The following is a 14,071-nucleotide window of genomic DNA, read 5'->3' as shown; positions in this document are numbered from 1 at the left end:
AACTGGCCATGGAATAGCTGTGCAAAGTCTGTGGCTGGTTCCCTGCGGTTTTCTCTGGGAGCTGCAGCTTACCTTTCCTTCCTCCCTTCTGCACTGAACAGCAATCTTGCAGAGAATCTGACCATATAAATGTTTCCAATTTTTTTAATGTTCATACTAGCAAGGTAGATGAGAAATTGAAATGACTGAGTCTATAGCATTTCTGTAGTAGATTCCTTCCTCTGGATGTATTTTTTTTTTTCCTTGTGATCCTTGGCTGTAAGCCTTCTGTTTGTGAGCTCTGATCAAGGGCTTGTTCTAACTCTTGGGGAGAGCTGCGATAACAGCACTCTTGCTCATTTTTCTTTCCCCTGGATATAGCAGCTACCGTGGCAGAGACAGTGGTGAGCCGGATTGTGGCATCCCTGTTGTAAGCATGTCCCTTTTATAACTCTACTCCTTTGACAGAACACAGTTTAGAACTTGGTGTAGTGTATTCCTGCAGCCATGAGACTGGCTAGTAAAAGAGCAGCAATGTCTGAGCTGAGTTCCTTGTTCCTGTGGATCGGTCTGCTGTGACAGGCACGACACGCTGATGGAAAGCCTAGACCTCCGATCAGAGGGTGGGTTTAGGTCTATGTACTATGTTAATGAGACGGTTAATGCCAAAAGTCTGTCTGTTGCTTACTCCTCACCTGCAGATTATATGCTTTCTGCATGAATCTGTTTCAAGCAGATGTAACAGAAGTCTGACTGAAGTATTAGAGTAGGTATGTTTGGATCTTTTATTGTGCCTGAGTGCTCCTTGCGTGGGGAAGTCCTTGACAAAGAAAGGACTAACATGATAAGCTTTAGCAAGTAAGGAAAGGATCCAGACTTGCAAGCTAGAGAAAGTTGTGGGTAAACGGTAAGGTACTCCAGAGCTCAATAAACAGAAGACTTTAGCGTGAACAGCAGGAGCCCTGCCTCGTAGTGATATGCCTCCTAGGTATCAAGCTGTGTAAAGAGAAAGCCGAAGCATAAGCATACAGATTGTTTCTTTGAGGGGGGTTAGACTGGATGGAACCCAGCACAGGGTTTTTCCGAGTTCTCTGATACTAGGATTAACCTTCATCCAGTTAAAGCGAGTCCCTCGCTATGCTCTTTTCCCTCCCTGGCTGGCTGTTCAGTGCCAGGCATGTTTGAGCCTTGTGTGTAGGCTGCCTGTGTGGAAAACGGAGGTTTCGGGCGGTGTGTAAATCTGTCAGTCTCTAGCAGCCTCCGTCTCTGAGGATGCCCTGGGGTCATCTGTTTGGGAAGGTGTATTCCTCTCCTCTGGGTCGGAGCAGTTCCAGAGAGTTGAGTAACCTACTGAAAAGTCTATAAAGTGAAGAGCAAATAAACATCATTAGAAGAGAAGGAGCGGAAATACTGGAGAGAACACCTTAATGTTCTTGGATTGCGGCTGGACTGCCAACTTGACCAAACTTAATTTCACCCCAGACTTGCGTATTGTCACCACGTGCCCTGAATGATGCCCCTTTTCAAGGTCTGGTGCTTCTCATGTGATAGGCCAGGCTTCAGGAAACAGTTCCCTAAGTAGAAGGAGTTCTAAAGTTCGCGTAGCTTTGCATATGCACTTCTGTGATATGGCAGGTTTAAAGGTATGCTTAAGAAGAAAGGTTATTTCCAGTGTTGACTCAGAGGATGACTACTGCTTTAAGTTTGTGTATTGCTTCATCCCCCTTCCTGTGTGGAAAGATGCTGACACATCTGTGCATCGCTTGGTCACTACGCTGCTGTCGGTACCACAGAACAGCTGTCACATTCATTGCTTTCAAGGATTTCCTTGTGCACAGAACTCTTAAATAGGGCTCCGGAGGCTTGTTGTGGCTCTTGACTGTGGGATTGGTCATTAAGCACCTCTGGCTAGCAAGAGGACTTCTGATGTCACTTTAATACAGGGAATTTTTGCTCGAAAGACTTAGGAGTTCACGACTTCAGCATGTAAATTGCTGCCTAAAGTCTAATGCCAATGCATAAGATAGATATGAGGCATTGTAATAGGGCCGAGGGAGTCTTCTGTGTAGGTCTGTGATACGCCGGGGATTCTGTGTGCAGTCCCCTCACCCCTAACAAATGGAGCTTAACCAAGAGTAGGGTATTCAAGAGAAAACCGGTGGTCAGGAAGACACTGGGGAGACGTGACGTGATGAATAAAGAGACCAACGCTGAATAGTTAGCCAAGAGACTGCTAAGATGGGAACAAAACGGTGGAGGAGAAGCCCTGGCGATGACTAAAACTTGAAGGCTGGGATGTAGGAGTTAGACTGTAGCAGACCGTCTTCTGTAGGAAACTCTGCCAAAATGTGGTCCTGCTCCAGTGCAAGCTGCACTCCTGTGTTGTTTAATACATAGTCACGCGGCAGGGAGCAAAAAGAAAAAAAACCTTGTTATATCTTAGGTGCTGACCTTTACTCTTGTACTCTGACCGACGTCGCATTGCACAGTGCCAACTTCGAGAGCGCGGACCTGAGCGGCTGTGTGGGTGTCTTGCCAGCTGCCGCTTTGAAATGCTGGTATGGATTAGAGCTGTGTGTACACATTCTGTGCTGCCTCTTTGTTCCTCTCACATGGGAAGGAGCTTGCCAAACACAAAGGACTCTTATTTATTAGTGGTGTTCAAAGCTGCTTTCAGGAGAATAACTGTTCTTGAAGATGGCTACATTGAGATCAGGCCTTCTGAAGGAAATTTGGTGTAATGAAGACAAGCTGTCAGCTGTATAAGAGGTGGTGTGGCACAGATCAAGAGGGATAACTTTCTGCAGAAGGGAAGAAGGTTTTGGGGAGCTGTCAGATCTGCAAGGATGGGCCTGCCTGATGCTTTGGACTTCATGGAGCCAGAACCTGTTTTTCTGTTAACGTTTGCAGGCAGATGCTGTGGGATTTGTTCATTGGGACAGTTTTGTTTTGGGCCTTTTCCTCTTTTATCAATGTGATTAAAGGATCAGAAATAACAGGGGAGATTAAATGGTGAAGATGCCAAACCAAAGGGCTTATCTTCTTATCGTCTGAGCTTTGACCCACGTATTTAAAAGGGAGAAGGAATGAATGAGAGGCTGTTACTAAGAGGAATTAGTTTGTGCCCCTGGAGACCTGTCCTGAGACTTGCTGCAAAGCAGTCAAAGCCATTCAGTCCTCCCTCTAATGCTGTAGTTGCCAAACTCATGATAAGTTCTCTTCTTTATGAGTGTGCATGTGGCTCTTACTCTGCTAAATCAACCTGCTTCTAAGATTTCACAACTCTCATGTTTTGCTCTTCTGGAGGGAGGTGAGTAGTCTGTTTTGTATGGGTCATCTGTAGGGCGTCATAAGGAAAGCAAGGTGGCGTATGAAATGTCAGAAGGCAGAGAGTTGTATTGCAGCCCAAAATCCAGGCTGAAACCCAATCTGCTGGTGGCGGTGCAGGAACCGTCCAGCCAAGTGGGGGGTCCTTGTGTAACCTGGGCCCGTACCTTCTGGAGGGGACCAGCAGAGCTGTTGCTCTTAGCTCAAAAGTGGGCTGTACGTGGCTTTTCTTATAGATTACTTTTACTGGATGGCTGTTTGTTTTGGTTTGTTTTCCGGGGTAGTCTTAACAGGTAGTCGGGCTTACTTAATGTGCCCGTATGTTGAACTTGAGACTGTATAGAGCACTTGTTTAAATCCCTCTCGTATGCTTTTTGCCCCGCCCCAGATTATCCGAGGCCAGGACATCTAGCCTGATTACTTTGGCTTACCACCTCCTACTCTTCCAATAGGAATAAATGTTTTCTTGGTCTTTGTTGGCACCAGATGGTACAAAACACCACAGAGCTTGGGTAGCGTTTTTATTTTGGATGCTCTGACAACAAAATTTAACTACTGTAGAAATCTTCCTTCGTTGCAGAAGATGTACCAGCCCAGTGAAGTATTTCTGGGATGTCAGCTCTGAGCAGTATTCCGCTTTTCCAGCCTGGGTTTCAGTGCAGGGAGTGGTGAGTGAGAGCACTTACAATCTTATCCCGATGCTGATGCACAGCCCTATGCTGGGGAAAAGGACCAGGCCTAAACAGTGTTCCGTTACTTTGTAGTTATGTTTTGGAGTTATTTGGGGTTTTGGTGTTCTGTTTTTTTTTTTTTTTAATCATGGCACTTCTGATGCCTAACACTTTGTGGATTACCCTTTCAGACTGCCTCTGCCTACTGCCTTTGGCAACAGTTGCTGTTTTGCTCGCTTTCAGTTCTGAAGACTTGACTCTGTTAAGTTTGAGCACGTCCTTTTGCTTTAGTGCTTTAGCTGCTTTGTCCTCAAACCTCATCTAACTTTGTGAATTTTCTTCATTTGATCATATTTCTTTTGAGCTCCGCATCCTCTTTCTTAGTTACCAGAGGCAAGAGTGTATTAGTCTTCACATCTTCTGCAGAGAAGAACGTTTGGTTTTGCTCATATTTTTGATTTTCCTCTGCTCTTTCCTGTGAAACATTTGGGTATGCTTCTTATGAAAGAGATCGCATAGTATGAAGTAGTTTGTGTGATTCCTGGGAAATAATGCTGCCATTTTGTCAAAAAACTTAATATGAAGTTCTTTGGGATTCTTCTGGATAAAGTACTGTACGCTTATTAGTTTAGGACTGGCGGTGCGTTATTCTCCATTTGACCTGAACAATCGGGGCACTTGTGTGCCAAAAAGATTGAAGAACAATGGATTTTGCTACTGTATGCCTGCGGCCTCCTGCGTTTTCTTTAAATGTTGACCTGACACTCCTTTAATCTGTTTTACTTTCCCCTCAATTTGTGTTGGTTTGGAGATTGAGGTTTAAGGGTTAAAGGTAGCTATCCTGTTGGCAGTGCTTTCCTCCGAACTACCACTCAAGCTTTCTATATCAAAATTAAGTTAAATGAGCTGCTTATCTGGACACACAAGTGGATGTCCTTTTCTCTGCATTCTCCCCAGATAATAATTTATCCTTGGCTGCTTCTGGTAAAGTTACTCCTTCTGCTAAATTATAGCTATCACAAGAATGTGTCTTTAACTTCTTTAGTATCAAGTGGGACAGCTGTATTCTGTGGCAGAAGCCAGTAAAAATGAAACCGGTGGAGGCGAAGGAGTGGAGGTCCTGGTGAACGAACCCTACGAAAGAGATGGAGAGCGTGGGCAGTACACGCACAAGATCTACCACTTACAGAGGTATGTGAAACGTTTTATTCCCAGAGTCGGGCAAGGTTCCTCGGGCAAGAGGAGCTGGAGGAAGATGCAACAGGGTTGCAGTGACTGGGTAAATCACAGATTATGGGAAGGCTGAAAGACATGAACGTAAGGCAGGAGTATAACAGCAGCTGGCACGTGGTACCGCTGGAAGTGAGCATCACTGGTACACCTATCCGCCCCCGTAAGCGTGGCTGTTGTCCCAAGAAAATCTGGCTCTGAGCTTTTCAAAGCAAATATGATCCTGCTGCCCAGTATTTTCATACTTGAATTTGGCTAAAGAACAAAATGCCTCCTAGATTTCAACCTGTTTTCAGCCTCCTTTTTTTTGTTTCCCCTTCTTTTTTTCTTTCCTTTCACTACGTAAAGCAGGTTTAGATTAACCTGTCCAATTCAGCAGTGTCTAGAAATCATCGTACTGGGAGTGGGGACAACCCCACCAATTCCACCAGTGTGCACGTGTGCCAGACTCTAGCGTCTGCATTTCAGGTGATATTCTGCCTGTCTCGGAGTGTCTGGGCCGTAGCTCTCGTTACATGTCGTTCTTATCAACGCCTGCCTTCCTATTCTTGCAGCAAAGTGCCAACATTTGTGAGAATGCTGGCCCCTGAAGGAGCTCTGAATATACACGAAAAAGCATGGAATGCCTATCCCTACTGCAGAACCGGTGAGTGCGTGGGGAAGGGCTGTGGATTGCGGGCTTTTTGGTTTCTTGGGGGCGGGTGGGAGGGGATAATGAAGAAGGCAACCAGTAGGGAAGCTGTTTCAGCTGTTACCTTAGATTTCTGTTCTCTAAGCCCTTTCTGTGGTCAGGAAAATCAAAATGTAGCGCTGTGGAGTTAAAAGAAATGCTCGTCTGATGGGCTGCTAATGAACGACAGTGGAAAAGAACAGACCAAGAAACGGATTTTAGTCCTGCTAAAGGAACAGATATGTAACACTAGTGAAATGAATGTATGAGGGATGATTTTATGTACTCAAGCGCAGCATATCCTGGTGGGGAAAAAAATGGAAGATGCAAGAGGGGGACAGGGAGGATCTTGGTTGCCTCTTGCTTAGCGCGGTTTGATGGGAGCAGCGGTGTTACGCGATTGATACTTGCTCAGTTGCAGCAGCCAAGGTTACGAAGGCTGAACAGAGAACGCTACAGCTGCTGGGCTGGGGGCTTGACACAGATACCCAAATCTCATCCAACAAGTGTAAAGTGAATCCATCTGTAAAGTCTGGGGTGAGGCTCTGGACGCTGTGCAGAGCGGTGAAATAACGTCAAACTCATTTTCTACAGGAGCGTTCAGTACCTTACTCACTGAAGTTATCTGCCACAGTGTTCAACCACTGCTGTTTTTCTGGTCTTTGTTGCTGTAGGAACTGCAAATTTGACTTTGCCTCCAAACTTATGTAGTATTTTTGGCTGTGTTTTATGCTGTTTGTATCTTTGAAGGATACATTTTCTGCTATTTGGTAGTGGTACAGTTGCTATGGGAACAGTAAACTTAAAAATTCCAACTGTTCTTGAAACTCAATATAGAAAAACTTATTTTTCAACAGTTTACTTAAGAGAATTTTAAAGTGTTTTAAAAGAAGGAAAAAGCTTTGCAGTGGGGGAAGATGATGTTACTTCAGTACGTGAAATTACATGCAGCAGTCTAGTGGAATGGATATTTCAAATACAAAAATCAGATACTGTCATCATCAACTGCAGAATAAGTTTTTAATGTGTCACATAATTCAAGATGCTGAAACAAAGTTATTTACAACTTCTCTTTCTCATTTCTATGCGGTTTTCTTGCTGCGTATTACTTGAATTAGCTAGTAAATGTCTAGTTTATTTCTGTTTTAAGTACACTGAACTGGTTTAAATGCAAACAGTTCTTTCTTTAGTTCTTTAAATTGTGGAAACAGATCTGACTAAGTTGACTCCAGTAGGTTTTGTTAGACGTAGTGCCTAGCTGTATCCTCCTCCTCCTCTTTTTCTTCTCCACCAATTGCTGAAGCAAAGGTATGGAGTTAGCTTGCTTTGTCACTCTTAGCTTTGTCACTCTTAGCTTATTATGTAGCAGTTACATGCTGCTAACATTCTACTTAAGTGGGAAAAATGTGATACTAAAATCAAGTACAAGACTTTCCAACACAAAGAAATTTCAGATTTTGGTATGCTAGAAATGATACCATAACAAAAAAAAAATCCTCGACTGTAATAAACACCAATATAATATGAGATAGAAAGTGCTTTGTTGTGGGGGCTGGAGCAGAAGGCAGTTTTTATGCGGAGGCTGAAAAATCTGTTTAGAGAATCTGCCAGCCTGACGTGAATCAAGAAAAGCTCAGAAAAATTGCTGAAACCTTCACTTGCTAGTACTGGGCAGGAGGGAAGAACCCGTGTACGTGGTGTAGGCTGCCTTGCGCGTTGCCGTTTTACTTGGGGACACGCTCGGATATTTTGGTTGTACGTGAGAAGACTTGGATGGCCTCATCTGAATCTTTGTGCAACACAAACTGCCATGCTGGCTTTCGGTCCTCTCACCAGGCTTTGAAACTTGAGAGCCAGGGACACAGTAAGAGCTAACCCCGGTTTGACTGTGTAGGAGTTAGCGGTGCTTCTGCCTGTGCCCTCCTGCACCAAGGCGATTTTGGCGTGCTGCTCTCGGGAGCACCGCTTACTTCCATATCGGCTATCACATAGAGCCTTTTAAGTCTGAATAAAGCGGTACTTTCAGTTAGTTGTGCATCATGGTATTTATTTTTAATTATGCGAGATTATCCTTCTTCCATTTCCCTATTTCTCCTCTGAAAAGCTCAATTATTACTTTAATATGTGTATTATATACCGTTATCAAAGAAGTACTGAAGGTTGAGGGAATTTAAATGCCCAGCTTATAACTTCCTGCAATTCTGCACACTTGTTTGTGCTGTAGTATGTTGGGTTTATGTACTTTGAATGGAAGCCTTGCTTTGCTCCTTTGAGAGCATGAACTGTAAATGAGCTTGTCGTTGTATGCATTTACAACTTCTACAGTAAAATCGAAGTGAGGATTGCCTAATAGTTATAACTGTGGGCTGGTGCCAAGGAGAGCAGTGTTCTTGGTTCTTTTCTGCAGTCTGACTTAAATATTAATGTCGCTTAAATGTTTTTAGATAAGCAATTTGCTGTGTGTTCCACTCCTCTGGGTGTCAGCATGAGATGCCTGTGGCCAAATGTCAAGAAATTGAGAAGTTATAACTGCAGCTGCAATGTGTAGGAGTTGCTGCTGTAACGCCTCCAGTGCAGGCCGTAATTTGTAGCAAGCTGAGCATCTACGTTTTAATGGACGTTTCTAAAGAGATTAATTTGTTTGCTTTACAAGTGAGGAGTCTTCCCCACAGAGAAGAAATTAGGAAGGTGACGGAACCTGTTTTAAGGCAGCTGCCTAGTCACGGTGCATAGTCAGGGAGAAGCGGTTTGTCATGGGAAGGTGGGAAGGCTCTGATTTATAATTACTGCTGGTTTATTCAGTATTTTGGGTGGACTAGCAGGAAAAACCTCCTTCTTGCAGAAATAATGAAATGTTCTTTGAGATGAAATTCAGCCTTTTAAAAATTAGCCTCAGCTCTGCTTCCTTGTTCTCTCCCTTCACCCCAACATGTCAGTCTAAATAATTAGCCTCCTGTAAATTGCTGTAAAAAGCAATTTTCAAATTGTTAGGGGTTCAGAGCAGCCCAGGGCCCGGCAGTAGGCAATTAAGGTAGCTGGACGTGCATGGTAGGTGATAAGGGATGGTACTGCCTACGGGGGGGTGGGTTGGAAACTCACAAATTGTAATAGTCCTGTGAAAACAAAACTGCGTCTTAGTAAAGCCCTCATGTTAAACTTCAGAACAAACTGGCAAAGTTCAACTCTGGCTTCAGACATCCTTATTCTTAGAGTAGAATTGCTAACGTACTCCGATGGCTCAGGTAGAACAGATGCTGACTGTTACAGGATCTTTAATTGCTTTTCTGTGTTGAATAATTGAGCCTTACTATCCAGGGAGTTCAGTTACCACGAGCAGTAGAGATGCAGAGGGTCTGGTTACTGCGTGCAGGAGAGACGAGGTCTGCACTGGCCTGAAATCCAGCATGTGTTTGCTTCACAGCTACGGAGAGGTTTCTTATCTGCAAGCTGAGAAAGGATTGGTAAAATGCCGTCAGCTGAACATACTTATTCCATCTTCTCATCCAGCTGGCGGGAGTCCAGAGAGCAGAAGTGGCAGCACATAATTAATTGCTGCTCCTCTGGGTTTCTCCAAGGCTGAGAATTTCCAGAGGAGAAGGGGTGAAGTTAGCTGGTTTCTGTTGCCTTACAGGGTTTTTTCCTCAGTAGTATCAGCAGCCCCCGGGAAGCTGAAGTTGTCCCTGTTTGGCTAATAGGGGGGAGAGGGCGATGGTTGCTGTACGTTCTTTTTTCACTAAAGTACTGTATCTCTTTCTTTTCATGTGTTGATTTCTTGGACCAGTTATTACAGTAAGTACTGTTTTTACTGACCATCTATGGAAGCATGTGTAATGTCTGAAATGAAGTGTTCTGGGTATAAGAAGCTCTCCAGCCTGAGCTAAAGGCACTTTAGCTTTTGCCATTGGAAGATCACGTAGATTAAACTCCCTTACCAACGGTGGCATATCCACAAGCCCTTTGTAACTAGGGACCGAGATCTTTCTTTACTGCAGCAATGCTCACCTTTACACATGGGAATGTGCCATTGCCTAGATAAACTGATGAAAAGAAAGTTAGCCCACACCATTATGTCCCTTTGAGTAATCCGTCTTCTGAATTTGATATTTCCTTTTTACATGCTGAGTGTTTCGCTGGCTTGTGCTTTTGTTTCTGCTCCCTTGAGGGAGGGTAAGGTTACCTTTGGAAGTCCTTTTCTACTCACAGTAATAATGAGAAATGGAAAGTTTTGCTTACTTGGCAGAACTGTGCTTCTTGTCCCTTCCCTTTCCAGTGTCGAACGCTCTCAACACATCAGTTTAGTATTGTTGTTCATTTGAAGAGTTGCATCCAAATATGTACTCGGTGCAAGATCAATCATCTCTCTGAAAAGACAATTTCTGCCTAGTTAACTTGTTACCCCTTCTAAACTCTAAATAGAGTGGCAGCTATTGTCCTTTAAAGAAAAAGCTATTTGTAAACTCCAAATGTTTCACTAAAACAATGGAACTTGTGGGTTTTTTCAGTGAACAGGTGGTGGTTTATTTGATCTTACATATTTAGTGATCAAACAATTTTTCTAAAAGCAACGATGTGTTTACAGATAATTCGGAAGTTCCCTAAGTCAAACCCCAGTCAAGTTATAATTCTTTGAGTTGACTTTCCTGCTGCTTATCTAGCTAATAAGAAGACAAGTTATATATCCAAAGAATAACAAGAAGCTTTATTTTGATGACAGAATGAGTATATGAAGGATGACTTCCTGATCAAAATTGAAACCTGGCATAAATCAGATCTTGGAACACAAGAGAATGTAAGTACTTGTGTCGTGTGTTTTATTCATATCTTCAATGTCACAGTGCTGCTTTCCGTGCTAGATTAGAGAATTGCTGTGTGGAACTGTCTATTTGCTGTGTTCCTGGATTTGAAATGCTTATTGCACCAGCAAGGCAGAGACTCCCTCCCACCGGCTCCTCCTGTGCTGAATAAAATTGTCCCCCAAACACTTGTTCTGTGTGAGCACCTTTGCTTCTTTAGCAGATCTGGTATTGTGTGTTGGCCATGGTGTCCTCTCTGTACGTGGACGGGGAACACTCGGCGTCCGCACCTCCATCTGTTTTTTTTTTTACGATCTTAGAATGGGAGTGTTCAGTAGTTGAATCAGTTACGTTAGTCTTGTACTTTCACTGCAGGTTCATAAACTGGAGCCAGATGTATGGAAGAATGTAGAAGCTATTTATATAGACATTGCTGATCGGAGTCAAGTGCTTCCCAAGGTATGGTAGGTGGGTAAGAGCTCCCTGGTGTGGGAGGCCTTGTGCTAAAAGAGGGATAATGTACGAATTGTGTTACCAGGGATGGTCACCGGTAACAGGACGAGGCATTCCTTAGAAGTCTTTAAGCAAGCTAGAGGAAGAGCTCTTTTAAAAGCTACGTCAGTACTGTCTGTAAGATGTGTTGCCTAGCCGTACAGTGCATGTAACGGTGTACATGCAGTTCTGCAGCACTGCAGCTGATCATAGTGCTTGAGTAACGAGAAATGGCACTGCCCTTTCCATGCAGGATCTTCTTTAAGCTGCCTCCTTTTGAAACTGAGCCATGGCTTCACAAGTGTATCGTGAAGTCATGTAGCTAATACTTTGTTCTGAAAATCACTGCGGTTACTGTAAGAAACTAAGGGATGTTTCTGTACTGTACTGGGAAAAAACCCAACTATATAAAAATGAATGTTCTTTTGAGTTTCCCCCCTTAGTATTTCTGGTACCACTCAAATATGGCTAATTTACCTGTTCTCAAACGTGGCCTTGGGTATTAAATCAGAAAGATTACTTATTTTAGCTTTTCTTTCCAATAAAGATGAATTGGTAGAACACGAGTAGCATCTGATTCCGATAGGTTAGGCAGGTACTAAGCTGTGCCTGCAAATGCAAGCTACTCTGAATTACATGCTGCCCAGACAGCAAGGAGAATTCCCCTGGAGCAGAAGGCTCCTGAAGAAGATGCCACCAGTTGATCACTTTGGCACCGAACTGATGACGGTTTGAGTTTGTTTTCATTTTAATTGAATTGGGGGCAGGAGTAGAGTACACACCCCGGTCTTAATCCAGCGTGCAGGAAGGGAATGCTGCAAATCACTTGCTGTGCAATAGGGGGCATAACTAATGCCTCTTTCTTTTCGGTGGTATTGCGAGTTTGACTGTACTTTTTTCTAGCGTGCAATACGTGAGCATCATGCTGATAGACTGCCGTGGAAAATACTAGATCCCACAGCTGCAGAGACATGGCTGTTGCCTGCAGCAGCAGTGCTCGGCTCCCAAAGAACGAGTGATTATAGGAAACCTTTCCTGAGGGTTTCTGATCGCCTTACCCCAAAGGAGTCCTTACAAAGGTCACATCAGTTTGTTACCACTTCTTCATATAGGTCTAGGGCACAGCACAGGGGGGAGAAATATGTTTCCTTGAAGAGTGCCTGACCTAATGATGAAGTCTGAAAACAGTAGCTCTTGAGAAGGCAGTTAGAGGTTAGTCTTTGCCCACCAGAAAAAATAAATCCTTTGTGAGAGTGAGCAGCTGGGTAACAGTAGGATAATTTGTGTTTAATCTTGCGTGTCTGTCCAATAGGATTACAAGGCAGAAGAAGATCCAGCCAAATTTAAATCTGTCAAGACTGGACGTGGACCTCTGGGTCCCAACTGGAAGGTGTGTATTGCGCGAGTTCAGGAACTATCAGCTTGCACGACTGAAGTGTAGCTGTTGGGGCTTGAAGCCACAGATATATATGTAAAACATTTGATTTGCTTCTGTGGAAGGAAATGCAGAACTCGGCTGGTGATGTGTTCTGAAGTTAAAAGAAATGGAAGAGTTTGGTACAAATAGATAGAATGGGTTCCAAGAAATCGCCATAGCTGTCTGGTGTTCAGCCCAAGGGTTCACCCAAGAGAATTCAAGGATGAAATAGCTGAGTTACGAGCAGCAGTGTTTGACCTTTCACTTAAATCCTTGGAATCTGAAGACTCTAGAAGTGGAAATATGATACCAGTCTTTAAAAGGGACCCCGAATGAGATCTGGGGAGCTACGGGTGTGCAAGTCTGATCTCTGGCAGGCAAACTTAGAAGCTGAGGTTGATATGATCCACTTGGGAAGAGCGGATATGGCTCCTGTAAAAGGAAGTAGGAAAGTCCACCTTAGAAACCTTGTGGAGTTTTCTTTAAGGCTTGATAATTATGTGGATGATTCAGATGATATAATCTATTTCCAAAATGTTTTAGATAGGGACTTTGTCAAAAGACTTTTAAGGAAACTAAGTAGCCATGGCATAACAGCGAAGATACTGAAAAACATAAATTTAATGGAAGGAAAAAAGGAGAAGAGGGGAGAGGAAGGAATGGTGCGTTCTCAAAATGGAGGGAAGGCCACCTGTGGAGGAAACTACGGTCTGTTTTCATCACGGTCTTAAATACCCTGGAAAAGGGGTGAGCAAAGATGTAACAAAACTTGTCGATAAAAGATAGGCAAGGTGTAAGGATGCAAGATGATTGTGAGGAATTGTGGAAAGACTTCATAATTATGACTGAAGGAGCTGCTTTCCTGGAGACGTTTGACCCGAGTCCTGATGTGAATACCTTTTGTGTCTTTGCAGAAGGAGCTGGGGAAACAGACAGATTGTCCGTACATGTGTGCTTACAAACTGGTAACAGTCAAGTTCAAGTGGTGGGGTCTGCAGAACAAAGTGGAGAACTTTATACAGAAGGTAAGTGAACTCTCTGATGGGGAGAGATGTGGAAATGAGGCGTGTTTCATCTCCCATCTGCTTTAGCACCTCAGCTTCTTTAATAGCGTATCCTGCCTGGAGGTATTAACTTGCAGCCCAGTCGTGTCACCTCAGGCAGTACAGTCAAGGCCTCTGCTGGTACACTGCAGCCAGTTAAAGTTGGATTCAATCTGCTGCTAATCAAAGGGCAGGGCTGGCTGATCGTTCTTTGAATTGGCTATTGAACTTTTCACTCTAATGTAGGAAGGTAAACTGTCTGTTTTGCTTTGTTTAATAGATCGGCCTGAGAATTCCAGTCATTTGGTAGTTGATTTGTGAATGATGAGATGATGCCTGTGTACTAGAGTTATTCTGGTCAGGCGCAAGACCTGGTTTTGTGGGGAGATGGCTACAGCTTCAGTTATCTGGTCCCGATCAGCTGAGGATCTTTCTGGCAGGTCCTAGAG

General features: G+C 43.7%; 1 protein-coding gene across 6 annotated transcripts in view; it reads left to right on the top strand.

Moving 5' to 3' along the window:
• Window positions 1-14,071, top strand: part of PITPNA (phosphatidylinositol transfer protein alpha) — a 29,202-nt gene that overhangs the window by 5,954 nt on the left and 9,177 nt on the right. For 5 of the 6 annotated variants that reach the window (XR_014229958.1, XR_014229959.1, XR_014229960.1 and 2 more), the window contains exons 3-8: window positions 5,023-5,168; window positions 5,762-5,861; window positions 10,592-10,666; window positions 11,046-11,129; window positions 12,475-12,552; window positions 13,494-13,604. Coding sequence is in view for 3 of the 6 variants with exons in the window: in XM_082328314.1 (XP_082184440.1) it covers window positions 5,023-5,168; window positions 5,762-5,861; window positions 10,592-10,666; window positions 11,046-11,129; window positions 12,475-12,552; window positions 13,494-13,604 (594 nt within the window). In the remaining 3 variants the exon portion in view is untranslated. Of the gene's footprint in view, window positions 1-2,422; window positions 2,538-5,022; window positions 5,169-5,761; window positions 5,862-10,591; window positions 10,667-11,045; window positions 11,130-12,474; window positions 12,553-13,493; window positions 13,605-14,071 lie in introns of all 6 variants that reach the window. The other variant, XM_082328315.1, reaches the window with a different exon arrangement.

The sequence above is a fragment of the Platalea leucorodia genome, assembly GCF_965183815.1.
Source record: "Platalea leucorodia genome assembly, chromosome: 16".
NCBI classification, from domain to species: domain Eukaryota; kingdom Metazoa; phylum Chordata; class Aves; order Pelecaniformes; family Threskiornithidae; genus Platalea; species Platalea leucorodia.
The sequence above is the reverse complement of the archived record's forward strand: the minus strand, read 5'-3'. Positions and strand labels throughout refer to the sequence as shown.